The sequence below is a fragment of the Anas platyrhynchos genome, chromosome 1 (assembly GCF_047663525.1).
Source record: "Anas platyrhynchos isolate ZD024472 breed Pekin duck chromosome 1, IASCAAS_PekinDuck_T2T, whole genome shotgun sequence".
Classification (NCBI taxonomy): Eukaryota; Metazoa; Chordata; class Aves; order Anseriformes; family Anatidae; genus Anas; species Anas platyrhynchos.
The window spans coordinates 82,629,426-82,656,851 of record NC_092587.1 but is presented as its reverse complement, the minus strand read 5'-3'; the positions used below and the strand labels follow the sequence as shown (position 1 = coordinate 82,656,851).

The window sequence follows — 27,426 nt, the reverse complement described above, 5'->3', positions numbered from 1 at the left end:
GCGGGGCGGGGGGGGCGCAGCCTCGGCGGCTATAAAGGGCGGCGGAGGGGCCCCCGGCCACCTCCTCACTGCGCGCCAGGCACCGAGCGGAGGCAGCCGGTAACGGGATGGGGCTGGGTTTGGGGGCGGGGGGCTGTGGGTTTTGGGGGGAGGGGGGGGGTTGGGGAGCGGGGTGAGGGAGGAGGAGGAGGGGAGGGGCACAGTGCAGCCCCGCTGGGGGATGGGGAGGAGGGTGAGGGGCTGGGGGTGGGGGGGCACAAAGGCACAAAATGGAGGCGGTGGGGAAGGGGGGGGGGTTGGAGGGGGTTGGGGGCGGGATCAGAACGTGCGGTGGGGGGGGAGTCGTTAATAGGGTGGGGGGGCGTTAATAGGGGTTGGGGGGGCGTTGAGGGGGCGGCGGATCGCGGGGTGCGGAGTCCCGAGGGCTGACGGCTGGTTTTGTCCCCGCAGGAACATCTCTCCCCCACCCCCCCGAGACAAGATGGTGAAAGTCGGAGTCAACGGGTGAGCGCCAGGGCCGGGCGCTGCGGCACCGGGAGGCGCCCGGCGGGGCGGGGATGTGCATGGAGGACAGAGGGGGGGTAGGGGGAGGAGGATGGGGCAAGGTCGGCTGAAGGACGCGGGGATGAGGTTTGGGGATGGGGTTTGGGGGGGATTGGGGGTGCTGCATGGGGACCCCTGCACCCCGGGTAACGGCCCCGCAGAGGGCGGGGTGCTGAGTCACTTCCCTGCAGGGACGTGGGGTGAGTCACCCAGGAAGGACCGGCGCTGTCGGCGCGGCCCCGTCTCCATTTTGGGGTCCCCCGCGCCCCACTGCGGGCTGTGGGGATGGTGGCTCCCCAGGGAAAGGTCGCCAGGTGGATCGTGTGTCGGCAGCGCCCCGGGAATGTGACCTTCTCCCACCCTGCTGAGGAGTAACCGGATCCCCCGGGGCTTTCAGTAAATTTAGCGCCTGACCTTTCTGGCGGGGTTGCTCCGGCTGGGGGTCGCTCTTAATTTTTAACCGTGGCTCCTTGGCCTTTGGACGCTGCTGTTGGACTCCCTCCTGCCCTTCCGGGCAGGGAGCGGTGGATGTTCTTCCATGCCCAGTCAGGCATGTTGCTTGCTGCTCCTCCTCATCTGCATCTCTTTTTCTCCCCAGATTTGGCCGTATTGGGCGCCTGGTCACCAGGGCTGCCATCCTGTCTGGCAAAGTCCAAGTGGTAGCCATCAATGATCCCTTCATTGATCTGAACTACATGGTGAGTTGCCTTGGAGTGCCCCCTCTGGGCACTATGTGTACCTTGCCTCTCATGGAAATAGCACAATGGGGCAAGAGGCTCCCCTAGCTCTGTTCTAGCTGCTCCCCATGGCAACTACATGTCAGGCTGGAGATGGATTAAGGGGCAAATGAGACATAGTAGTGTAGGCTAGGGAGATACGGCAGAGCCAAGTACAGAATCTCAGTTGGACAAGGTCACTGAGAAGGTGGAGAGCTGAGATTGTGGCATAGGCAGAGCAAGGGGTGGGGAGATTGCAGCCAGGATGTCTGACCTTCCTTCCCCGTTCTCCCTGCTAGGTTTACATGTTCAAATATGACTCTACTCATGGCCACTTCCGGGGCACTGTCAAGGCTGAGAATGGGAAACTTGTGATTAACGGGAATGCCATCACCATCTTCCAGGAGTAAGTATTTTTCTCTGCTTGCCTCTTCGGAGAATAAAAGAAATCAGTCTTGTAGAACAGCTCTCAAGATTTCATCTATCCTCAGGCGCGACCCCAGCAACATCAAGTGGGCAGATGCTGGTGCTGAATACGTTGTGGAGTCCACCGGTGTCTTCACCACCATGGAGAAGGCTGGTGTAAGTATGCCACTGTAGCTTGTGGAGAGATGGGATACTGCTGATCCTTCCTGTGGGTCACATTGAGAACCCTGTGGGTTCTTCGGAATAGGGAGGAGACTGTCTGAGGAAGTGTCTTGCTGCTTAGCTGTGGGGCATTGCAGGTTATCTAATCGCTTTCCCTTTTTCCAGGCTCACCTGAAGGGTGGTGCTAAGCGTGTCATCATCTCCGCCCCCTCAGCTGATGCTCCCATGTTCGTGATGGGTGTGAACCATGAGAAGTATGACAAGTCCCTGAAAATTGTCAGGTAAGGAGAAGGATGCTCCCTGGCCTGCGATTTTGACCAGCTGCTTGGGATCTCACCTCACCTCACTAGATAATGTTGCCTCTGGCTGATATTTGCCTTTCTTCCTCAGCAATGCCTCTTGCACCACCAACTGCCTGGCGCCCTTGGCCAAGGTCATCCATGACAACTTTGGCATTGTGGAGGGTCTTATGGTAAGTCTGGAGCTTGCTGATCAGGAGAGAGCCCTACCCCAGGCTCCTCATGTATGAAGAAAAGCATCCGCCCTCCCTTGGGATGGAGGGGAGGTGCCTGAGATGCTTTTTTTGGAACATCAGCAGTGTTCTCACTGTTGTGCTCTCTTCCTCCCCCGCAGACCACTGTCCATGCCATCACAGCCACACAGAAGACAGTGGATGGCCCCTCTGGGAAGCTGTGGAGGGATGGCAGAGGAGCTGCCCAGAACATTATCCCAGCCTCTACTGGGGCTGCTAAGGCTGTGGGAAAAGTCATCCCTGAGCTCAACGGGTGAGTGTTGGCCTTCCTTGGGTGTAAGGAGGAGGTGGCAGCCAGTGCTTGGCTGGCTCTGACCTGTTCCTAGCAGGATGGCGTGCTGGCAGAGGGATGCTGGGTGCCGTTCCCTGCTGACTCATGTCTCTTGCAGGAAGCTTACCGGAATGGCTTTCCGTGTGCCAACCCCCAACGTCTCTGTCGTGGACCTGACCTGCCGCCTGGAAAAACCAGTAAGTGTTGTGGACAAGGAGTAACAATCTGCAGGCTCACTCCTATGTCCTCTAAAATTATTTTTACCTGCAATTACCCCTTGTGCGTCCATCTCATCCCTAGAAAAAAAACTGATCTTGGTGAAAAAAGCACCTGACATACATGACTACTGCTGTACAGCTCCCAGTGTCTGGGCTGCTGCGGTGCTTTTACCTCCCTGCTCTGCTGATGTTTGTGTGAGCTGGGATCTGACAATCTTTCTTAACTTTGCCTTTTCTTAGGCCAAGTATGATGACATTAAGAGGGTAGTGAAGGCTGCTGCTGATGGGCCCCTGAAGGGCATCCTGGCATACACAGAGGACCAGGTAAGTGGCTTCTATTCTCAGCACCTGTGACTGGGGATGTTTGTATTGCTTTGATGATACCAGCCTTGCTGGAATTCCGGTTCAGGCTGTTAGCTAATTGTGAGGTGATGGTGTTTGACCATATTCTCTCTGTTCAGGTTGTCTCCTGCGACTTCAACGGTGACAGCCATTCCTCCACCTTTGATGCGGGTGCTGGCATTGCACTGAACGACCATTTCGTTAAGCTAGTTTCCTGGTATGTACTGCCTTGGGGTGGTGGGAAGGCTCCGAGGGGTAGGGGCTTGGCACTTCTGTTGCCTGTCTGCTGTTCATAAGCACCAGCAGACAATGCGTGGCGAAACATAACGCACTTGCTGAGTTAGGGTAGCTCCAGCATTTAAAAGGCTCTGGAGTGAAATGGTTTCATGCCTGAAATGGCTGCAGCCTTCTTCCCGTAATGGAAGGTGGGGGGGGGGTGTTGCCTACTTAGTAAGAAGTGCATGGGGAGTCTTCTGAGGCAGTTAAGTGCTCTGGGTGGAGGAGCATTAACATACAGGAACAGTCCTGACAGCATTTCTGTCTCTGCAGGTATGACAACGAGTATGGATACAGCAACCGTGTGGTGGACTTGATGGTCCACATGGCATCCAAGGAGTAAGCCAAGCATGCAGACCCCCTGCTGCCTAGGGAAGCAGGACCCTTTGTTGGAGCCCCTGCCCTTCACCACCGCTCAGCTCTGCATCCTGCAGTGAGAGGCCAGTTCTGTTCCCTTCTGTCTCCCCCACTCCTCCAACTTCTTCCTCCACCTGGGGGAGGTGGAGAGGCTGATAGAAACTGATCTGTTCGTGTACCACCTTACATCAATAAAAGCGTTCACCATCTGAAGTGCCTTGTCTGTCTTAGTGGGGAATCAGAAGGAATTCAGCAACTGTTAGGCGCCTGCCAGCCCAGCACAACTGCTGGGCCAGCTCTAACAAGTGCTCTATAGTGTTCCGTGCCCAGTCCTAAGCTGACAGCGTGTCAAGGCCATGAATCCAGGCAGCAGAGGCGGGGGGAATGCCAGCTGGTGGTTTGGACAGCTCTGGTCACGCATGGGCACGGAGCAGTCCTGGGAGACGTGATCTGTAAGGAACAGTGAGCGCCCAGCTTCACCCGAGTGCACAGCTCCTGCCTGGGGAGCTGCGGTATGCGGGCTGATGAGCTACCCATGCCTGTGGGGAGGGGTGGGACTTCTGCCCCCGAGCCAAAATAAGGTGTGGTGCAGGGCTGGGACTGCAAGAACGGCAAGGCTGTGGTAGAATGGAAAGCAGCTCTGCTTCTCCGTCTCCCTTCCAGCTCTCTGGATTTGCTTGTCTGATGGGTGCATGCAGAATGGAGTGCTGAGAAATGACTTGGCTGCATTTGATTTGGCAAAATGGCACAGAAAGCAGTTTCTCTTCCCCCTTCTTCACTAGCAAAGTTACAAAGAGGATTTTTCATTCACTTTTACAGAGCTTAAAGTGAATCAAATTGCCCTGGGGGAGGCCTGTGGAGGTAGCTAGAATTAAGCACGGCCCTGACTTGCAGGAGCAGCAGTTGCAGGCAAGCTCGAGTACTAAATCTCTGCAAGTATCAGCCCCCTGCCAGGAGCTGCAGAACCTCTTCCTGGAAGCAGAGCAGGAGCTGAGCCTTCCCTGACCTCTGAGTGGTAGGGTAGATAAGCAGTGCACTGCCACCAAGGCTGTGACACTCCTTTCCTATTAAATTTACCGGGGCTGTGAGCTGTATCAGAGGGTGCGTGTTGCTGTCTGTGTGGGAGGCAGGGTTGGAACTGCTGTCTGGAGCCCAGCTGCTTTTAGAGCCTGATCCTGAAGCAAGGGTTTGGACTGGAACAGAGTTTCCTGGAGCTGCTCATCTCCAGTGGTATAGCTGTGTGAAAACTAAATGTTTACTGGACTGGGGGCAATGACTCCAATTTGCTTTGCTTAGGGAAAATAGACCAAAGGCAGGTTATTCAACCTTACAGTACGAACCGGGGCTCTGAGCAGCTTGTTAGCTTTGGGACAGCAGCAATACCTGACTTACCCTGTAAACAGCCCTGCTAGAGCTTTAGGTAGCTCTGGAGATAAATTTCAGCTGCCTGATGGTTTTCGGTTGTGCTGGGGCTCACCAGAGGCAGCTCTCCTGGGTTGGAGGGTTTCTGCCATGGAGTGGGTTAGCCCGTGGCCCTGTCAGGCTTCCAAGCATGCCCTGCGTGGGTCCCATCCTGTCTGAAATTGCTGTGCTTGGGTGCTTTGAATGGCTGGCCTGTGTGCTACTGCTGCATACTTGTGTGTGTGCCAGCGGGCTCCTTTGATGACATGGAAATGCTGGAAGGCAAACACCTTGAGGGGGAGTTGCCTATTTTTTTCATGTAAAACAAAGATATTAAGGTATTTTTGAACTGAATAGCCTGGTTGTAAGGTAGTTTTTCATCTAAGAAGTCTTGAGAAAGGTTGCCTGAAAAACTCACCTAGAGCAGAGATCTCGTTATTTATCAAGAAAGAGTCCTATCAAATTACTGTGGGAGCGAGAGCAAATTAATACCACCTGGGAGGTGGGGTAGAGTAGGGAGTGGAGGAAGAGTGCCTGTTGTTCTGAGGAACAGCAATTGCTGTGTACGTTTCGGATAGAAAGTTTTGTTCTGTTTTCATTAAAATGCTATTTCAACCCATTTATAATCTTCCTTGAAGAATGATACAGGCAGCTAGGGGGAGCAAGCTGGGAACCACAGAATTTAAAACACGGGTGCTCTTGTATGGAAATAGTGAGAAACAGCTTGACAAATAAAGCCGTGCAGCCCTTAGACCGCCTGGAGGGCTCAGTTTCCTGAATCATCCTACAAGCTCCCTAGCTCCTTCCTCCAAATCTGCATTTTACATCCGGACACCGTGCCTGCAGATGGCACCACAGCAAGGCCCCTCAGGACAGATGGAAAATCTAGCTCAGTGTCTAGCCACCACCGGTGCCACACTGTCCAGCAAACTGTGTTTTTTACCGTTGTAAAAAATGGATTAAATACATATATGTATATTGCCAATTTGAAAGATTGCCACTGGGATAAAGAAGGAAGCTCTGCTGTTGCAGCTGACTCTTATGCTGCAAAAGAGTTTCTGACGATGCAGAGGAGCTCTAGGTTTGCTCATAAAATCGTTTGAAGGAAAACTCATAGAAACGATTGCTCAGGGGAGTCAGGCTCTTGGACTGCCATAAAGAGGTTCTTGCTCAGCAAAGGAGCTAGAAGCAATCATGCCACTCTGCCAGGACAAACCGGCTCCAAGAACAGCTATGGTTAGCCAGAAACCACGCTGGTCTATGAACTTCTGGGAGGGAGAGATACCTGCGAGACGGGTTCAGTCTTCTGCAGCGTTGTGCTGACACAAAGCACGCCAGCCGACCCAAGGGATATCTCCGGCAGCCAATCATTTCTAGGGGTGGTCAACTGCAAATTATTTTTTTTTTTCGTCTTTTTTTAAGACAGAGGAAATTCAAATGAAGGTGCGGTATGGTAATTAGCAGTGCTGTTAGAGGAAAATGCCCTTTTATGGCAATTTTAAATGTTAAAATAATTTAATGCATTGCTGGCGTTTGCACACACTATCACACACGCATCACTCCCCAAGAAATGGCTGGAGTAGTCCTCAAACCACCTTCTGAAGATGTCAGCAGGAAAATTCAGCCTTAAGCAAAATGTTGTGTAGTGAAAAGCATCTTGAGCAGTTGTGGAAACTAATTCATGCTATGCAAATAGCACAACAAAATGGCAACTGCATTAAGCACAGTAAAAAAAAAAATTATAAAAAAAGAAAAAAAAGCTTTGGCCACTCAAACTATGTCCACTTCTCAAGTAAACTAGTGGCTGATCAAATCAATTAAAAAGATCTGTGCAAGGAAGATACAGGTCTTGGATAGAAAAGACTATGAGGCAACGCACGTATTGGACATTGGTACGAGACAAACACCTTCAATGACAGCGTTCCAAACTCTTCTTTGTAACAGATGCCATTCACAAAGCACAGGTTCACAGCTTAGTCGTGGTACACAAACAGTGCTGTGTGCACAGTCACTCACAAAAAGCAGGCGTTTCACCAAAAACAAGCTGCCTACATTTTGGCAATCTTATTTATATACACTGCAAAACCAAATAATTTGTTGCTTACTCTTGTGAGCTGAATATAATTTCTTACTACGGCACAGCTAACTTACCTCCATGTATTATCTTACTATAGCAGTGGCATCTTCTCGAGGGAATTATTTTCAATTAAATGTACATCTCCTAGAAGAAACAATAGTAATGTGTTATACTTTACTGCATAAGATTCAAAGAGACAGCCTTCAAAGAGCAGTTGCAGTAGTCAAATGAAAACAGAAGAAAAACTCATAAATAATAGCAAATTAAATTTTAAAGAGCCTAAAAAGGGCAGGTTTTAAGGAAAATATGTGACAAATAAAAAAGGTAGTATTAAAACCTTTTTCAAATGCATCCCAGACACAGGAAAGCTGCCAAAGAGCCATAAGATGGAATGGGACATTTAGGGAAGGCCACTGTAGAAAAGTACAAGCGATGTTGTTGCCATGTAGGGGTATTCCCAGATTTTTCCCTCAACAGAGGTGAGACAAAGACACCATTGCCAACCGAAGTGTCAGGACTTGATAATATCTCCATGATATGGAGCAGCAACCTGTCAGTACCAAGTGAAAATCTCAGATGGTTTGGGGCATGAAACAGCTCAACAGCAAACTAAGCTGCAATTCATTATGCACACCAGACCTGACACCAAAGGATTAGAAATTTACAGACGTGATGGCAGATTTTTAGAAAGGCTCACCAAAGAGTCCAGAAAGTAGAGAGAAGTATCAGTTTTACCTCTGTATAAGACAATTCAGCTGAAGCCCAGCATGGTCAGCACCTGGTTGACAGTGAAGCAGTGGGGTAGGCTCCGTGTTGCTTTCATTGCAATAAACTATGCCTCCGAGGTCTGTTTGCACCCTTGGATGCATTTGTCAATGTGATTGCTAGTAAGAGGAACTCACGTGTTGAAGAGCAAGTGGATTTAGAAAGGATAAGAGTGGCCAAACCTTTTAAAGGTAGTTTGTAATCTCCAGCTTTTTGGTTACCCTAAGGGCACGCTGACGTTTCACTGAATGCATATGGCCTCCAGTCTCCCCAGCTCCTCATAGTCCTTGTATGCCTTTCTCAGCCTGATTAAACAGCCATATAGTTCATCAGATCCTCATGGGCAAAAACTGTCATTTACCCTTTTTTGAGGAGCTAAAGAGACTAACCTTTTCACTCTCAAAGCATTTTTCTCCAGCCTGGAATCAGAGTTAGGCCTCTTTGCTCCAACTACTACAAAATGAGATGGAAACCTGGACAAAACACACCAATGCCAAACAGGAATAAAAGATGTTTAAAGACAGCTGGCTGAGAACTCACATCAGGCTGCTGCTTCCTCAGTCTTTCCAGAGCTCCTGTTGTCCCAGGTATGGTCAAACACTATTATTCCTTGCTCTTAGATTTATTCATGCATAGCTTACATGTTGGCTATGTAAGTATGGTAACAGAGCCTGTTTTTAGCCCTATTTAAAAACTTAAATTATGAAATTATATTTCAATGCCTCATTTTGTTTGAGGCATTTACCCCTTTTGAGACTCTTGGGATATCATATCTACATATCAAAAATGGTAGCAGATTTGTCTATCAACTTCTTCTCCCTCCATGTCCATGCAGACTTCTTCCATCATTTCCTGATTTTTACCTTCCCACTGGTTTCTCATCGGTTTCCATATGTGGGCTGCCAGGCTCACCACTTAGGTAATTTGTTCACCCATCTGCCCAGTCATTTTTAAATGGGTCTTCCCCACTTCATTTAAGAATTGACATCAACAAACCATGAATTTCAGCAGCCAGCACTTTTTCATCACCAACGAGATTAGGGTGCTTTCTAAAATGATGTTTGCAGGAAAGCAGCTGCAACAGCACTATGCTTTTTTTTTTTTCCAGGGTCACTCATTCCATCTCCCTCAAGCAGCCTCAGGCATTGTGTAGTGGCTTGTTCACACCACAGCACTCCATGCATTTCTCCCCATCAGAGCGCTCTAGGTCACCTGTACCTGGAAAAGTGGAAGTGTTCATCCTTAGAAGATCCTGTCAAGAATTCGCCTTAATTACTACTGGCTTGGAAAGTGCTTCATTCCCCTATGACCACGTTCTGCTCTTTACAAATATAGAACAGACATATCTGATGAGTACTTCCTTTTTTTTTTTTCTTCATTTAGGACTTTTTTTTTTTTTTAAATCCCCACCAAGAAAAAGGCTTATATTACTGCAAGGATTGATTTTCCTTTAAATATAACTAGGACAATGTGTTAGCATCCTTAGATATCCACCTATAGGTATTTATTCTTGAGGTCATCAGCCACTCATATAACTTTTTTTTATACATCTCAATTATTTTGTCATCCCTGTATTTGTCTTCCTCCACACACAGTCACTGCAGTTGTTACAATGTTTATTTTATTTTTATTAATTGAGGTATTTTTTTTTTATTACTTTTATTAATTATTTTCAAGTACTACTATCACATGGCCACTTAGTCATGGAATTGTTTTACTGAAAGCTATCTTCTCATGCATACTAAATCACAGATTTTCAGATAACTGAAAAAAAAAAACAACCTCTCATCTTCCCAAGGATCTTCCACTTAAATCACAGTTTCCTGATACTTCTCCTAAATAATTCCACTGTAAGAAAAGGCTATATAATACCGCACAGTTCTCTGTTGTGATATTTTTGTCCTGGGTGATATCTTGATTTGTTTCTCACTCAATTCCTTGTCTTTAGGCAACCACCAATTCTAACTCAATCTTCATCTGTCATAAGGGCATGTAAAACCATTGCCTTACTTGGGCATGCAATTATTTGTAACTTGCTGAGAAGCTCCCCGTGGCATAGCATATTCTTTAGTATTCCCATCCAAAGTCTCCCATGACAACATAATTTTCCTTTTCACTTGAAGCAGAGAGGTACTTAAGAAATAAATCACTGTGTTTTGTTTGGTGACTGAGGATTATACAAAAGACCTTCCAATGCCTTAATGAACGTGTGTGTCAGATCATAGTGTTTTTACTGTTGGCTCTAGAGGGAATGTGGTTTTTAGCACAGCTTGCACCTGCAATTCATGATTGCCCTTCCCTACTCCACCTTCACCAGTGGGTTAGACTGGTGAGCTGGGAGTTCTGTGATGTGATGTTGAACTTAAAAAATGTCAGTTAATCATATTTCTTCCTGTCCTGAGAACTCTTACTTCCTCTTGCATGTTGCCCAGATGCACTGTCTTCTGCGGAAGCTTAAATTGTTGCCTCTTCCCATGTGTTGTAATATTGATTCAGCTTGATTGTGACATCTTTTAGCGGCTGCTTGAACCCCTTTTTCATAGCATTACTTTAGTATCTTCCCAGCTAGCATAGCTGCTTCCCAAGCTATGAAATCTACCCTTTCTGTCAGGGGGCCTATTGCATCCTCTCCTTGCTCACGTCCCAAGCAAAAATTTATCCAATCATTCTACAAATTCACATCTAAAACAGTTCTCAGTCTCATACTTCCTTTGGAAGATTTTCAATGGTGACTGAACTTCCCTTAAGCTGCCTGTAGCCCATCCAGTCCTCCTTGCTGCCTTACCAATTGTTCCCAGAATTAATCACCACCAGCAGGGGCTTGTCAGATGATTTCATGAGCCTGCCCATGCATCATAAGATGAATCCCCAAGGAGACAGCACTCCACTGTGTTCTGAGTTAATTCTGACCTCTCCTCATGTAGAAGTGGAGCTCTTCGTGTAGAAAGCCTCAGGAAGAGTCTGCACCACCCTTTTGGATGCTCTTAGGATCACTCGACTGCAGCTGGAATCGACAGAGCTGCTGACACAGCCAAGGCTCTGGTGGGGGTTTATCATCTGGCCTAGCTCCACCTTGGCTGCCTCACAGCAGGACTTCAAACAAGGCCTGCCATCTATTCTCAGCTCTTTTGCAGAGCTGGCAGGCAGATCTCTCCTTAGAAGATCACCACCGCCACCTAAACATAGAAAGAGTTTTGCAGCAGAGGTATGAGGCTCAGGAAAGCCAATCTCCTAGCTTGAATGTAGAAGCGAGAGCAAGTTTTTATGCAGCTTTGATTGCTCCTGCCCTCCTAGCTTAGCACAAGAACGAGATAAATAGAACACTACACAGGTTACCAGGGAATGAAAAGCTGCTCCAGTGAAGGCTGTCAGCACCACATTTAGGACCATTAAAGGGATCCTAGAACAGGGAAAAGCTATCTCACACAAAGCTGACACATGGGGCAGGGACAGAGCCTCCAGCAGAAGGCTGCTGGGTGGAAAGCACCACCAGACAGCTGAACAGACAGACAAGGGGCTTTTTCAGTTCTGAGGTATGATCTAAGATCGATGGGACCCAGGAATGAGCAAAGGGAGGGAGAGGGCTCAGACCTGCTTAACAGAAGGAAAAATTACCTGGGCTATGTAGTGGTCGGGTGACTGAACCCTTCCTAGAGCCTAGAAGAACATCCCCCATCCCCATGATGAGGTGCAAGGAGGGTGATGCTCCCTGACCTCTCTGTGGGGAAATCTGGTAGTCTTCATGAAGGAACTCATTGGGCCTATTTTGGCACCCGGTGTCTTTGGTACGAAAATTCACCTTTCACATGAAAGAGGGATGAGGAAGGAGAGGCCACTCTGCCTGCCACTGGATCAGAAAGGCAATCAGCAGGGAGACAGGGCTTAGTCCTGCCTTACAGCAAAATGCCTGGCATTGTTTGTTGAAGTGCCTCGCCAAGAGGCTGATCTCAGCACAGCAAGCACAGAGCACAGCAGCCAAGGCAGAGAACTGCGTCCCTCCCTCCAGCTCAAAGGCTGGCAGTCTCCCCTGGTGCCTTATGGAGGCAGGATGCTGACCAAGTGGATACGTCCCAGCTCTTGCATCGAGAGATGATTTTCATGCCACTCCCACTGCTGTTAAATACTTGCACCTGTCCTCACCAACAGTCCAAATGTTGGAGAGGGAGAAGCCATAGCAAACACTAGCACGTTCCCAGGCTGCCACAGTGATTCTGCACCAACACAGACTTCCACAGTGTGGGGAAGCTGAACCAGCCTTCCTAAATACTCAGTGGGAGGGCTCCAACACCAATCCAGAGACACAATTATAAAACCATGGTCTTTGACAGATGATCATGTAGATGACCAGACAGCAGTCACATCTGAAGGGTCCTGAGATGGATGCTGGCAGGACTGGCCCAGATGCATCCTTCCATGGGACCCCATTCAGTAAGACACATCCGTGCTTGGACTGTACTTGGGTGATAAACATTCACATTAATACGTGGATGCTGAGATAGGACTTCATCCTCTGCATGCCAAGGTCCACTCTGGTGTACTAGGAGGGAGTAGATAAGGCTCATCTGCAACATGTTCCCAGGTGAGCAGGGTCAGCTGGAGAGTGTGACTGACCTGCTCCTCCAACATTCATTTCATCCACTCATCTGCCGGGTCCAGGATAGGAGAAGGCCCCCTCCATCCAGTGACAAGCTGCCCCTGCAACCAAGATTTTGAGAAAGCTTAGGCCAAACAAAGATTTTGAATGGGTTGTGGTCTGCGGATAAACGAGACTCATGATTATTCCCTATGAGATGACTACAGGTGTCCACAAAGACTAAGCAGCTAAGACCTGGGTCTCCCCTAGACAATTTCTTCTGATACTGCTTCTTGTCAGTGCTGCAGCAAGGTGTCCTGGAAGAGGGGTGAGGCTGGGACATCAAGAAGCAACACAGTACTGAACAGTTCCTAGATACCACAGTTCCAGAGAAAGTATGCTAGATACTCCCCAAGAGGAACAGAGAGGAGCCTAGAGTAGGATTATATAAATGGAAGATCCACATCTCCTTGTATCCAGCATCAAAGATGTGGAGTCACTACTGAAGGATAGGCAGATGCAGGGGAGATTGTCCAACCACCACCAGAAGCTTTGGGCTGTGCTTCCCATGCTGAGAAGTCACAGAAGGAAAGGATCAGCGTTGCATGTCCTGCCAGCGAGATCTCATGAGCTTTCACACTGGTGAGGATCAGAACCTGTGACCAGCAATGCAGTTCACCAAAGGACATCATCTTGCAGAAACGTGATGGAGACATCTCAGTTTCACTGCAAATGAGATTCTGACAAGTAGTGTGGGACTGGGATACCCATGCGTCCTGGTGCACGGGTGTCTGACAGCACCAGGTGCTCATCTGGGCAATGATTTCTAGAGGCAGGGATGTTGGTCCTTCTACTCTTCATGCTTGAAATCTCTCAGCATACATTCTTTGGAGTAGTAGATTTCTTAAGCAGCACAGACAGATCAGAGGCCAAGATATGCATGCCATGGATTACACACGGGGAGAGACAGACTTTGCCAGCTAGTCATAGAGATCTCCACATCAGAGAGAGAGCAGAAAATGCTGCAAGGAAATATATAGGAAAGGGGATTTGCATGAACCACAAGAGCCTTCGGGCAGGACAGAAAGCGATCTTTGAGCTACTGTGTGTGAGGCATCATCACTCAAAAGAAAAACCACGGATTAAAGTATTTGGTCTGTTTTCAGTTCTTTTAGGAAGAAAAGATAAAAGGCAAGAGGAAAAGAAATGGAAAGAACCAGGGAAGGTGGCGTGGAGGTAAGGCCACGAGGGTGAATGCCCAGTCTCTCCCGAGACCTCCTGTCCGTGCAACTGCATATTGCAAGGGCAGGAGGGGAGCACCCCTGTGCTGGCATTAAGCACACTGCTGCATGCAGCAAACATTTTCCCATCTTCTCGGTGAGAGGTGAGTGTGGCACTGATCCCAGCAGCAGCAGCAGACCATCAGCTAACGAACCGCAGTGTCCCCATCCCAGCAGCAGTGCCCTGGCCTGGAGGTTTCCTTGCAGCTGGCACAGCCTCACCCTCCCACCCCCAGGAACCAGACCTAACCAGACAGCTTCACGTACGCCGCAACACCAACACGTGCTGTAACACGTCTTGCAGCCACGCGGGGAGGACCTCACCCTGCTTAAACGCCGACCCTCTGCATCGTGACGTGCAAATGCTCAGGTGCTCATGTGCACGACAGCGTTAGTTACGCAAGCCAGACCTGGGAAGGTAAATTATTGCATTCCCCCAGCCCGTATTTTATCTACCTTACCTAATCTTACGGGTGATCCAAAAAAACTCTACTGTGATCTACTTTATCTTCCCTTCGGGGCCTTTTGCAAGAGGTGTTTTTCTCTGGAGCTTCACCTGCTTTTGCTCTGCAGCCCGGGTCCGCTGATCTGCAGACGACCCTGCAAAACACTGCCTCTCAGCAGGGTACTTCTCCCACCCAAAAACATCCCGTCACTGCAGGAGGAAGCGCAAGGTCCACAGGGGTAGAAGGCTAGAGGAGGTGGTGAGACAGGGGCACCCTCGGTTGGATGCAGAACTGAGGCCAGGTAAGGAGATGCCCTGGGACACCTTGGTAAAAAGCTGACGCAGCAGAGGAGAGCCAGCTCTTAGGCAGGACGGTCTGCAAGGCACAAGCCATGTTCAGTTTTGTTTCCTCCACAGGAACACAAACCTCTCCCGTCCCTCAGTATTGCTCAGTCATTCCCCTCAGCAACCAACCTCAGCCTGCTGTCAGCTTTGTCTAAGTGTTTTTTTGTTTGTTTGTTTTTTAAACGGGAATTGGGAGAAAGCTGGAGTGAGGATGCTGGCCTGTGGTGAAGGGGTGCAGACACATCAGAGGAAGGTGCCATCGGCATCAGTGCAGATAAAACAACTCGGTTTGGTTTTATTTTAAGCCTGGAGCCTGGCCCACGCAGTACCAGCGTTATAGGTGGCCCTTTGAGGGCCTTGTAGCTGCCCAAAGAGGGATCTCACCGCCAGCACCTTCCTGCCCGAGGGACGGGAGCATCCCGGGGAGCAGGGCCGGGCAGAGGAGGCCCCGCTTGGAGCAACGCAGCCCTGTGCCTGCTGCAGCCCAGTGAGAGCCCACGCCCGGAGAAGCTGTAGAAAAGGCAACTGTCCCATTTAATGACCCCTCGCCCCTGTAACAAACGCGCCACCGCCGCGCGTGTGGCAAAGCAAAGTGCACGGTGAGCGGGACTCGGCGTCCCTGCCCCACAGGGAGGGGACAGCGGCGGTGCCCAGCGGGGTGCCAGGCTCACCCCGGTGCCCAGGGAGCAGCGAGGGCTCGGTCCAGTTGGCACCAGTGTCGGGTCCAGTTTGCAGGGAGGCACAGCTCGGGTTCGGCTCCTGCGCGGCACGAGGAGGGCAGGGGGCAGGCCAGGTGCACCGGGGCAGAGCCCGGAGGAGGTGGGTTTGGAGGGCCTGGGGGGGACAGGTCCTGGAGAGCGCCGCCGTGGCAGGTTTTGGGGCCACCCTGCCCGAACCGCAGGTAAACCGAAGCGGGGAGAAGGAACAGAGAAAGGGCTGGAGGGCGAGCGGCCCAGACAGGGCCTACCTAGCTATTCCCATTCGCAAGACACCTGGCGGCAGGCGCATCTGCCCCGAGGCGGGGTGACAGGCGTTTACCAGCAGCTCCGTGTCCCTGACAGTCTCTCCCAGGCGCGGCTCAGACACCCCCCTGCCAGGAGCGGAGGGCGGGGGGAGCGGGGCCTCCCCTCATTATCTGATGGAAGCGTCGCTGGGGGGATCCCGGTCCGACTCCTCGCTCTCCTCGTTGGGCGCCGACTCGCTGGTGGAGGCCGGGGTGAAGGCAGGAGACTTTCTGCAGAGGATAAAGGGCACAGCGATGTCAGGGGGAGCCCTGGCAGACGCGGCACCATGCATGGAGGCTGCTCACTGGGAGTCCAACAGCGCCAGCCCCGGGACCTGCCCTCTCCTCACCCCACACAGGACTGGTGCTACTGGCTGCTACCATGGGTATCTCGGCCCTCCCGCTCACCTGTCCCCAGACTGGGTGATGAGCCGCCGGCAAGTCTCCATCTGTACGTCCAGACCTCGCTTCATGCTGCACATCTCCATGTATTCGTGCAGGTGCCGGTTCATGTCGTTTTTTGCTGTGGCCAGTTCCAGCTGCCAAAGGGAGATGGTGCAGAGATAAGCCCAGGGGGCTGCAGAGCAGGGGGCAGGGCCAGATCCTCCAGGGAGAAACCCACTCCCCCCATTTCCCACCCTTCTGTCACTCCCTCCTCCTCACACCTCTATTTGGTCGATGGTTTCCTGGTACTCCTTCTCACGGCTCTTGAACAACGACTCTGTGTCCTTGATCACCTTCTCCAGGCTGTCATCTTGTTGCTGGGGAGAGCAGAAAGCATGTTTAGAGGCAGGCAAGTGTCCAGCGTGATGAACCAGGGGAAGGAGACAGAGATCAGAGAGAGAACTGGCAGCAGTGGACAAAAGAAGAAAATTCATGAGCGATATAGCCAGGGTGACAGAGAGGACATGACTCAGTCCTGTCAACACATGGCAGAGAGACCTGAGACATGCCACACTGGACAGCAAACACATCAGCCCAGAAAAAAGCCCAGCAAAGCCAGAAACTTTGGAGAACACAGCTGCTGCCTTGATGCCCTGCACATGCATGAGCCCAGGGTGAAACCCAAGAGGGAGGCTGGCACCACCGTTACCTCCCCCTGCACCTCTGCAGCAGCAATGGCGTATCCGGAGAAGTCCTCCCAGAGCAGCAGCGTCTCTTCCGTCTCCTCCCACGTGAGGCTGTCACAGTCATCTTCAAAGTCGTATTCCCTCCTGGGGGTGAGGGGACGGCACGTCAGCACCAGGCAGAAACACCCTCGCGAGGAGGACAGGCAGAGCAGGGGGTTGTGCTGGCGCTGAAACCCTTTGCCCCTGCTCGTGGGCAGGGCTGCAGCTCTTGGATGTCTGTGTGTGGGTGAGCTCAGGCATGCCCAAAACCGACAGCTGACGGTGAAAGGGCCAGCTTTATGGTCAGGAGCCTCAAACCGAGGCAGTGACTCACAAAATCCAGGAGCAGTGGTGAGAGGAGGGGCAGGGACAGAGGGAGGGTGGCTCAGCACTGCTGCTCAGCAGGCACGTGCTGCCCACGAGGGCATTGCCATGGAGGTGAAGGCACAGGGGGGACTGAAACAAGCCCTAATGGGATAATTAAACATCCTCAGGAGGCTGTGGGGATGGGAGCGAGCTGCAAGCTCCCAGGGACAGGAGGGCAGAGCTACAGAGTGCAACCAGGCACCGGGAGCAGCATCCTCCCCACAGCCAAGGAGGGCTCAGGAGCTGGTCGGTCCCACCTTGGTGCAGCCACAGGGCACGGGGCACAAACACCAGCCCTGATGGAGCTCCCACCTCACCCTCACCCTGAAATGGGAGCTGCAGCCTGCTCCCATCCCTCACCTCCCCAGCCACCAGCCTGCACGTCCAGGGTGCCCACAGGGGAACCTGGTGCCCAGTGGGGTGGAGAAGAGCCAGGAGGACACGCACCACCACAGAGCCTCCCCTTGGGAGCACGGCCCCGGGGGCAGCCCAAAGCCACAGCCCGCAGCCGGGTGGGCCACGCAGCCCCTCGGGTGGTGGGGCTGGGGGCTCAGCACCACGCCGGGAGCGGGGCAGCTTGCCCAAGCACCTTGCTGGAGGTGGGACAGCAGAGGAAAGGCTCTCTGCAAGAGTGAGGCCGGGCCGCACTCACAGCTGGTTCAGCATCCTCTGCATTTCCTCATTGATACTCATGGCCGTGGTCTCATCCTCCTCTTCCTCTTCAGGCTTCCTGGAGGCATCGCTCTCTGACAGCGACGTGTCTTCATCGCTCACCTGCTTGCGCTCCCGCTTCCGCCCCACCGAGGCTGGGACCTTAACGGGAGACAAGTGCAGAGACTACAGAAACGAGGCCGGGTCCGAGGTCGGGAGTAGGTAGTTGAGAGGAGATGGAGGAAGAAGGAATGGCGGAGAGACAGAAAGACAGGGAATGAGAAAGAGAGAGAGAAAGGAAGAAAGGAAAGAAGGAGAGAGAGAGAGAAAGAGAGAGAGAGACGGGCTTATTATGATCAGGTTGAAGATGGTGCAATGAATAAAATATGGCTTTAGCATTTTCCAAAATTAAAACTAAGCAACCAAAGATGAATTCTATGAATTTGATGAGACAAACAATGAGGTTTTATTGCAGAAGAACTCAAAAACACCCACCACCCTAGACCAGAAACAGAGGGCAACACAGCGACAGAAACGGGAAAAAAGAGACAGTCTAAAAAAAGTGAAACATGTCCGTATTTACAGTCCAACCTTATAGAAAGCTTATAATTTGTACAATCTCTCAACTGAATGAAACTAACCAGTTGCTTCTGTAGGAAAAAAAGAGACAGAAATGCAGCAACATCCAGAAAGAGGAAAGAGACAGAGACAGAGAAGAGTGACAGAGAAGATGACGGAGAGGGGAAGGGGAAGGAAAGAGATGGAGTTAGAGACAGACACTCAAGAAATTTGTCTCCCTCCTGCAGCTGCTCCCCTATCGCTGTGGTGTCTCAGGGCCCAACACAACCAATTGGCAAGAGGTCGAGGGGCCTGCTGACGCTTGAAGCAACGTTTGGAGCTCTCGGACTCCTCTCCGTGCCCTTTTGTCTGATGCTCCCAAAGCACAGCACCCAGGAGAGACCGAGAGCAAGGGACCACGAGGAGTAAGGGGCAGGGTGACCAAGCGTCTCCCCTAGCGGGGTCCTGTTGCTGTCTCTTCTACCTCCTTTGGGAACTCCGCTCCCCAGAGCTGGCTGCCGAGCCTGGGACAGGCGCATCTCACCTGAAACATCTTGATCATGTCCTCGCAGTTCCGCTGCTGCGCCACGTCGCACAGCTTGGCAGTGATGTCGATGCGCCGGCAGATGTCCATGTCCACCTTCATGGCCTTCTCCTGGATCTTCGTGTCCAGCTCTGTGATGTTCTGAACCCGCAGCGACCGTCACAGCGCCGCAAGGGAGGGACAGAGGAGGAGGGTTAGGCAAGGCAAACGCCAGCCAGACCCCCACGTTCCCCTGGCAAGATAATTCCCCGTGTTATAGGGCTGGGCCTGCGTTCCCACGGTGCTCACTGCACCCAGGACCACCTCTGTCTGGTGGTGATGTGCCCACCACGGGGCTCTGAGCCAGCACAGATGCCTTTCCATACAGGTCTGCTGTTCGAGGAAGCACACCGCAGCCTGGACCCCACCACTCAAGCAGGACACCCGCTGCTGCCTGCAGACTCACATTGCTCATCAGTCCCTTGAAGACAACAAGCTCTGCCTTGAGCTGCTCCACCTTCATGGCCAGTTCTTCTTGGCACGCTTCAGCCTCTTGGGCTTCCTGCATCCAGGGCAGAAGGAGACAGACGTGCACATCAGCGAGGGGCAGCCGGAGAGCAGGGGAAAAGGGGCGGCGATGCTCACCTCCTGCAGCTCAGCGACTCGGTCCTGAAGCTGGACGCGCACCGTGTACTCCTCTTCCCATCTAGGGAGAGAAACGTGCGGGTCAGATCCCACCCGCCTCGCATCACAGGCTGCTGGAGAGGACGGGGTGGCAGCTGCTCACCCCAAAGCTATCCCGGAGGGGGCGAGGGTGGCAGCAGGGTGGGAGGGAGGACATGCCCAGGAATGCATTGCCGTTTGTTTCCAGGCAGCCACAGCTGCCAAACGCCCGTCAGCCCTCCTGGCCACAAAGCCAGCTCCGCAATGCTCTTCGCTGACCTCACGCTGGGCTGGCCAGCAGCTCCCATGGTGGGGGGAGCTGGGGACACCAACCGCAGGCTCCACGCAGCAGCTGCAACACGTGGGAAGGGGCTTGGAGCTTCTGCGGGTACTGCAGAGCTGCACCCACCTGCACCACATTTGTGGCTGCATTTGTGGGGCTGCATTTGTGGGGCTGCCCTTTGGAAGCACAAAACTCGATGGTTACGCAGCTGTGCTGCGCTTCGATGTGAAGGTTAGAATAAAAAAACATTTTTGTCCTGCAAGGAGGAGTGACGGATTGGCCCGGTTTTGTGCCAGGTTGCGCCACCTTAGCCCACGGATTGATCGGGTCGGGTGGTGGGAACCGCATTAGGCTTTGCAAAAAGCTCTGCAGAAGACCACAGAAGGCTGAGCTGCGAGGTGCCCAGGACCACGTCACCCAGCAGCAGACTCCACCGTGTTTTGCAGCCATGAGATCATCGTCTTGGGCCGTGCTGCGGCGCTGGCCCGGCCCGTGTTCAGCTGGGAGGCTGCACTACTGTTTGCTAAATGACAATCAGGGAGAGCAAACGGGTTGGCACGTGCCCTGTGCCCACTGCTGCCCCGTGCGATGCAGCGTGCTGCATGTCCTACCCCCAGCTCTCCTGGGACAGCAGGATTTCTCTGGGAAAGCAACCAGAGCTGGGCCCTGCCTGGTGCTGGGAGCTCTGCTTTCTGTTTATTGCCTGCAAGTTAGTGATGACCCCAGCTTTTAAATGGCATGAGGATACGAAAAACCTCTTCTCCCACTTGCTTACACCAAGCATGGAAAATTAGTCCTGAGGACCAGGAAACCAGAGAGCTCATGAAAAGTCCTCGCTCCTGTTAGGGTAAGAAGACAATCTGATGATTTGGGCGAGTCCTGACTTACGAATTTCCAAGCTCTTTAAGCTCGCAGTGCTTCTCCTTATTCAAACAGGGACAAAGCGTGCGTTCCTAGTGTTGGTTGTACCCCACAGCTCCAGAAGGGGAGGCAAAGGGGTTTTGCATCCCTTTGTGGGAAGAAAAAGACAAAGAAGGAGGGGAAGAGAAAGCCCAAAGGTATGATTTTCCTTATATGGGAACTGCTCAAACAAGGCCTCTGTCCCAGGGGAGAAAACGCATTCCACTACTAAAAAAAATATTGTCAGCATCTTCCTCAGCATGGAGCTCACTCGCTGTTTGGGTCTCCACCTCCCTCTGGGTCTCTGTACAGCCTGGACTTCCAAAACCTTGGAAGAATTCGTTTCACATGGATGCCATAGAAGATGAGCACAGATCAGATAAATGCTGATCTAATGGCAGAGAGCAAGAACGGTTCGCCCCGAGAGCGAGGGATCTGCATGCCCATCCTTTTACGAACCCCTCTCCCGCGCGCTTGCCTCCTGCCTGGCTCCGTTTCCCTCTTCTGTTCTGCAATGCACCACTCCTAATAATAACCCGACTGCAGCACTGCACCCACAGCCCGGAGCAGCCAGGAGCCTCTGCCAGGTTGCTGCTGGTCGGATCCAGGCTTTGCCACACAGCCCCGGCTCGCAGCCTCCTTGCTCCACCATCACCACGCCAGGGGGACACGCGTCCTTCCCGTGCCACCACGGCACGGCGACGTGCCCAAAGGGAGAGGGCAGCAGCAACCCCAAAAACCTTTAAAAATGCTGTTCACTGCAGGCGCTAGGTGCCTGACTGCACGTTTATGGCAGGCTGGTGCTGCTGGATGCCCCTCCGACTGCTCGGTGCTGGAAGCTGCGCGTTTCCCTCTCTCCTGCTATTTTGGAGCTACGTGGCACACCTTGCTAGAGGGCAATCGCAGCGTGTGTGTGTGCTCCAAAGGCCTCTTGCCCCACACAGGATGCAAAGGGCTGCCTGGGGACACCACCATCCATGTTGTCCCCACGGCAGCCCACAGCAGTCCCTGCTCCTGCGCAGGCAAGGGGAGCGTCGGGGTTGGCCCTCAGCAGAGGCAAGAGCATGGAAATGGGATCCTCCTCTCCCATCCCCTGTTTGGGACCCGGTATAGGAAAGGGTCTGGGGGTGGGGTCTGCTTCCTCCCAGCTCCTGGTAACACCGTCCAAAAATAGACCCCACCACCAACATTGGCCCACGGCAGCTCGTCCCCGCTGCCTCGGTCACTGCCCCAGCAGGCTTTCCCAAAACCTGCTTTCCCAGGCGGGACAACCACCAGGAGCTCTCCTTTCTTCCCAAGTTTCATCAGCACCAACCAACAAAACAGAGTCAGGCACTCCCAAGCCCAGCAGCTTACGGGCTCACAAGCCCGGACAGAGGCTTTGGCATCCCAGCTGTACCTAAACACCGTCTCCCATCCTCCTTCAGCGCTCTCTCCACTTTCCCTTTCCAAAAAGGTGGCTCCGCGCCCGGCTCAGGTTGCCCTGATGCAGCACTAGCTCCAGGCTATCTGATCCAAAAAATGCAGTGCAAGGCGAGCAGACCACCCCCGGGGAAGGAACCTGACCCGTGCTTAATAAAAAGGCCTTGGGTGCACAGAAAAGTGGAGGCGATCAGTAGGACAGATGGGGTGCCACCTTTCTTCCTGCAATCCTCTCTTGGTGCCATTGGAGCACCGGCCATGCAACAAGCACTGCTCAGCCTTATAAAGCCAGAAACGTGAGGTGTCATCTCAGATCCTAACCCCAAATTTTGGCACCAGACCCCACAGCCCCAAGGCACCAGCCAGCAGTTTGGGTCACTTGGGTAACGCGCTGTGTTTGGCTCCTTTGGGTGCGCACTTAAGCACTAAGTGCTGCTACAGCATCACGAAGCCATTTATCCTCTTCAGGAGTCAGACACGGGGGCAGCAAGCAGCCAGTGACTGCACTGCCCTGCCCGCTGCTCTCCTCCAGGCCCTGACCCAGCAACGCCAGCTCGCTGCCTGAGCTCACCCTGCGTGCAGGTCCTGGAGCAGCCTCACCAACTGCCTTGAAAACGCCTGGTGGGATGGATACTGCTGGGGAAAGCCCCTGCCTGGCTGTGAGAGCAAGGGAGGAAGGAAAGGGCCCGGAGGACCCAGCCACCCAAGGGTTTCTCAGCACATCCCCATGTATCCAGAGCCCTCCTTCTCCTCCTCCTCCTTGCAGCCTCTTCCTACCCAAACCTGCTCTGCTCCTGCCCGCTGCGCCTTCACCTTCCTCACCTACCCTCCGGCTGCTCCTCCTTCCTAAGCATCTCCAGATGCCCTCCCCTTTCAAACCCCAGCTCCTGGAGTCCCGCTATTCCTTCACCACCCGAGTCCCCGCTTGGCAAGGCGCTTCTCCTCCAGGTGCCGGGCTGAGAAGCCAGGAAAAGCATCCCGAGGGCGTTCAAACACCGGGAGCAGAGCGAGGAGATCCGAACGCTGAGAGCTGATTTTGGGGTCCACCATCCCTTTTGCCTCGCCATGCTCATGTTTCCCAGAGCCCAGGCTCCAGAGGAGGGCTGAGGAGAGGCTGCCAGCCTGTCCCACGCCACCCCAGCTGGGTGAAGCCCCCCGGCCACCCCTTCCTCACCTGCGCTTGTACTCGTCGCGCTCCCTCTTCACCTTGGCCAGCACGTTGTAGAGGGCCCGGATCTCGGGCGTGATGGTGTCGATCTGCACGCCCACCCCGTCCGGGTGGATCCAGGAGACCCCGGGGCCCTGCACCAAGGTGGTCTCCGGCCCCGGCCCCAACCTCCGAGCCTGCGAGAAGGACCAGATGGTGCCGGGCATGAAGCGGGACGAGGCGGCCAAGGGCGGCGGCGCCTGGGCGGGGGCTCCGGGGTGGCAGCCGGGGGAGCCCAGCGGCCGTGCGGGGCCGCAGAGGGCGGCGGGCCGGGTGCCCCCCAGCCCTAACCCTAACCCCAGCGGCCGGATGGGCCCCACTAAGCCGGTCTGCACCGCCTGGTCGCGGCGAGGGGGGCCTCGGGGGCGGCCGCCTTCATCCAGCGCCTGCTGCAGCTGCTTCTCCAGCTGCCGGTTGCGCCGCTCCAGCTCGTGGACCTTGGCCAAAAAGCAGCGGAACCGCAGGTTGAGGGTCTTCAGCACGCTGATGTTGGAGCCCAGGTCGTTGCGGAGGGCCATGGCGGCGGGCGGCGGGGGGAACGGGGCGGCGGAGGAGGAGGAGGAGGAAGGCGGCAGCAGGGGGGTCGGGGAGCCCCGCTCCGCCGCGAAGGGCTCGGCGGGGCGCGGGGAGGGCAGCGGCGGCGGCTCGGGGCCGGGCAGCCCCCCCTGCTCCTGCGGCAGCAGGAAGAGGTTGGGGCCGAGCAGCGGGTTCATGGCTGCGGCGGGACGGGGCCGGGCTCCGGGGGGGAACGGCCGGGGGGGAGCGGGGGCCGGCCCCGGCGGCGGGGGCGCGGCTTCCGCTGCGGATGGGATGCGGCGGCGGCGGAAGGCAGCAGCAGCCGCCCGGCCAAACACACGGCGCTGCTCCAAAGCCTCCGAGGTTATCAGCTCACCCTCAGCAGGGGCACTGCTGGCCCCCAAGGTGGTCCCACACCGCATCCCTTACCCCGCTTTAGCTTTCACTGCCCCTTTGAGATGCTCCCCCTCTCCCAGGTCACAAATCTTAAAAGCATCCTCCTGGCACAGGTGCTTTGTAGATGAAACACATTGCCTCAGTTACTCAAATTAGCTCCAGTGCTTTCCTTAACACCATCATTTTGAGACATACGTGATGCTGGTGCGTGTAACATCCCCGTGTAACCCACCTCCCTGTTCTCCTTCCCTAGTGCTACAATCCCATTCCCACCAGGCTCTGCTGGAACTGCGTGTCCAGTGTGAGCCCTTCAAGTCTTGCAACTTCCTAGATGCTGCACTTTAACCCGCCCCTAAAATTGCTTCTGTCTACAGCTAGAGGCTGCAACGAGCACACAACTTGTGGACACGTTTCTGCCTAGTAAAGCCAGCAGCCCAGAGGTAGTTACCTAGAGTTGGGTGCAGAAGGACTGGCAGCAGAAGCTGGGAAATCACCATACTAACCTATCCACAATGTCGCTATGACCAGCAAAAGAGGTAAAGGATTTTCTTTAAAGAGAGAGAGAAATGCCTTAAGCATGAGCCCAGCTGTGTAGCCAGCTCTCGGTGCTATAGCCTTACTCTTCCCAGCAATGTGTCTTTAGCTAAGCCAGGCAGGTCGGACACACAGGCATCCTCTTCGCAGGCTCTCCACGTTCTGCCTGTTAGGAACACGGATGGACAGCTTAGATGAGCAAAAATCTACTGCTGTAAGCTCCTAGAAGTGTATCTGTGTGGTTATGTACAACAAGAGCCAGTGCTCCAGGATCTAAATGTTGTGCCCAAATTCCTGAAACATGCAGTATTTCAGTCCCTTCCTCTGGATGTAGCCTGACAAGAGACAACGCTGCTGCAGGCTGCAAACCCTGTTTTGAGCACATCACTGCCATCAGTGCTAGACCTATATTGCTGTTAGATTTTTTTGTTTCCATTATGCCTTCAATATTGTTTTCAGCTTCTCCTACAGAAACCTTCAGTTTCAGCTTTGTTTGCAATCGTGCTTTGCCTCAGTTCTTGCTTTGCTCTGCCCCAACTCATGCTTTTGCAAGCCATACTACCAGCAGCTTTCAGACATTCAAACAGCCTCAGACCAGAGCACAGAGACCAAAAACCAAACTTCCCAACTCTTAGAGGAACCATTTTTCACTAGTTTCTTAACCCGTGCAAGTTTCCAGCATGCACAGGATGTTCTGCAGCCATCTACACCAACCAGGGAACATCTGTGGGTGCTAGAAGCTGATGGTGAAGTTGATGGGTCCTAGGATCTGTTCTTCTCATTGGAAAACAGCAAGCATCTGTTTGCTGTTCGTCTTCTCAGTGTTACCCATACTTTTACATCCCATTGTATCACTTCTTTCCCCATGGTCCCTTCCCCAAGCTAGGGAGGCCTAGACTCTGGCAGCTCCTCTTGTAGATGTACTCGTCCTCTGACCATTTCCCATCCCTACAATCCTTTTTTCTGACAGAGAACACTCAAAATACAGACAGAAGTAGTACATGCACTGTTACTTTAGACAGGGAAGTAACGGAAGTAACCTTCTCCATTTTGCTAATTATTCTTTTCATATCAGTGCCTAGTATTGACTTATTTTTTTTTCTGAAAGACCCTGGAAAACCCTAGGGTGTGTATTAGGCAGTCTAGAGACTTCAGCACACAAGCTTGAAGTGAGACAGATCCGTTCAGAGGCTCCTCCCTGCCCTGATTTTCTGTGAAGCAGGGGGAAAAGTAATTTATAGCTGTAAGGAGATGTTTAATGGCTCATTAACAAAAAAAAAAAAAAAAAAAGCAGAGCTGTAATAAATTAAACACACAGATACATAAGCCCTAAGAATATAAGAAGGGCTGTAACAAACACCAGGACTCCTAAGACTGACAGACTGAAGGAGTGCAGCAACCATTCAAGGGTATGCTTGAAGAGGTTCACCCAGAAACCTTGTAACTCAAAAGAAAACAAGATTAGCATAAGGTTTTAGAGGAAAAAGAAAAAATTGTTACAGGACCTTTGAGAGGAACTGTTGCACTTCATAAATTTTATGCAATGCTAAAGAGGATGATGGGGGCAAAACTCACTATGGGATATTTATGGGAAATATCAAAGGTGCGGAAAGGGAGGCATCAAGCTAGATGAGGGAGGAATAAGCATGGGAAAATGGAGAGGAGGAATATACACAAGGTCACCTGGAAACGGGCTGGTTAGTAGGTTTGTCCAGCTGTGCTATCTTCATGTTAAGCTATTTATATCAATTTTCTCTGCAAGCATGCACATTTGAGAAACGCTAGCAAACTCCAAGCTGGAATGACCAAACAATAGGATAAGAGATCTGAGAGCCAGATAGTGGACAGACCACAAGTTTGCAGACCAGCAACCAGAGAATGCACAAAGCGTGCATTCAGAAGGTCCACTGACACACTCAAAGTGCAATAGGCCTGCAATTAAGAACAGAACTGGGCCGTTTTTTTCATTTCTTCTTTTGAGTGTTGTGTTTCTCAGCACCTCTCATCGCCCATTTCTCCTGTTTCTGCTAATCTGTCTGCTGTTGGCTGTATCTATCATTTGTGTGCACACATATTTCTGGAGTTCATGCTCAGTCTCACTACCTGCTGAACCTGGAAAAGACTGAGAGCAAAGTAATTCCCCAGATCCTACACCTCACTGCGTTCAGCTGTCCTTAAAACCAGACACAAAACACTGTAATAGCACATCAAATTCTCCCACGAACAGCTCCAGAACACTGGTAGAGCAGACACTGGAGAGCATTCTTAGCACAGAGCTTACTTATAAATTGTCTCTAGAAAAACATCTATTCACTGGAAAGCAGAACCAAAGATGAGAATGCCAATTCACACTGACAAGGAAAGGAACCTAGGCTGCCATGCAAATAGAAACAGCCCAGGCCATTGCTTGTTATATCTTGAGAAAAACCTACTACATCTGGGTGAGCAAAAAGGCAAAAAGAACAGGACTGCACAGCACCAGGACCAGCAGCAATGCTATTTGCAGCCTGGGAGGCCACCCAGGAGATGGCTGGGGACAGACTGAGGGAGTTCTGGGATTGCCCAG

The 27,426-nt window shown here is 52.6% G+C and overlaps 2 protein-coding genes across 4 annotated transcripts; one reads left to right on the top strand and one right to left on the bottom strand.

Moving 5' to 3' along the window:
• GAPDH (glyceraldehyde-3-phosphate dehydrogenase) lies at window positions 1-4,056 on the top strand. The gene is made up of 12 exons (XM_038180584.2): window positions 1-99; window positions 451-504; window positions 1,142-1,241; window positions 1,559-1,665; window positions 1,751-1,841; window positions 2,013-2,128; window positions 2,238-2,319; window positions 2,481-2,632; window positions 2,769-2,847; window positions 3,109-3,192; window positions 3,330-3,427; window positions 3,760-4,056. The coding sequence occupies exons 2-12, from the start codon at window positions 482-484 to the stop codon at window positions 3,827-3,829; spliced, it is 1,002 nt and encodes a 333-aa protein (XP_038036512.2). The 5' UTR covers window positions 1-99; window positions 451-481; the 3' UTR covers window positions 3,830-4,056.
• Window positions 4,057-15,240: 11,184 nt separating this feature from the next.
• Window positions 15,241-24,171, bottom strand: IFFO1 (intermediate filament family orphan 1). 3 transcript variants are annotated; one of them, XM_072043489.1, is made up of 9 exons: window positions 23,382-24,171; window positions 19,585-19,645; window positions 19,406-19,501; window positions 18,961-19,101; window positions 17,860-18,044; window positions 16,838-16,946; window positions 16,398-16,493; window positions 16,141-16,271; window positions 15,241-15,963 (listed from the first exon to the last, which is right to left on the bottom strand). In XM_072043489.1, the coding sequence occupies exons 1-9, from the start codon at window positions 24,125-24,127 to the stop codon at window positions 15,861-15,863; spliced, it is 1,668 nt and encodes a 555-aa protein (XP_071899590.1). In that variant the 5' UTR covers window positions 24,128-24,171; the 3' UTR covers window positions 15,241-15,860. The 3 variants fall into 3 exon arrangements, with proteins under 3 accessions (XP_071899590.1, XP_038036497.2, XP_038036511.2); XM_038180569.2 differs by having other exon boundaries at window positions 16,826-16,946; window positions 23,382-24,170; XM_038180583.2 differs by having other exon boundaries at window positions 16,826-16,946; window positions 17,860-18,020; window positions 23,382-24,170.
• Window positions 24,172-27,426: the final 3,255 nt, after the last annotated feature.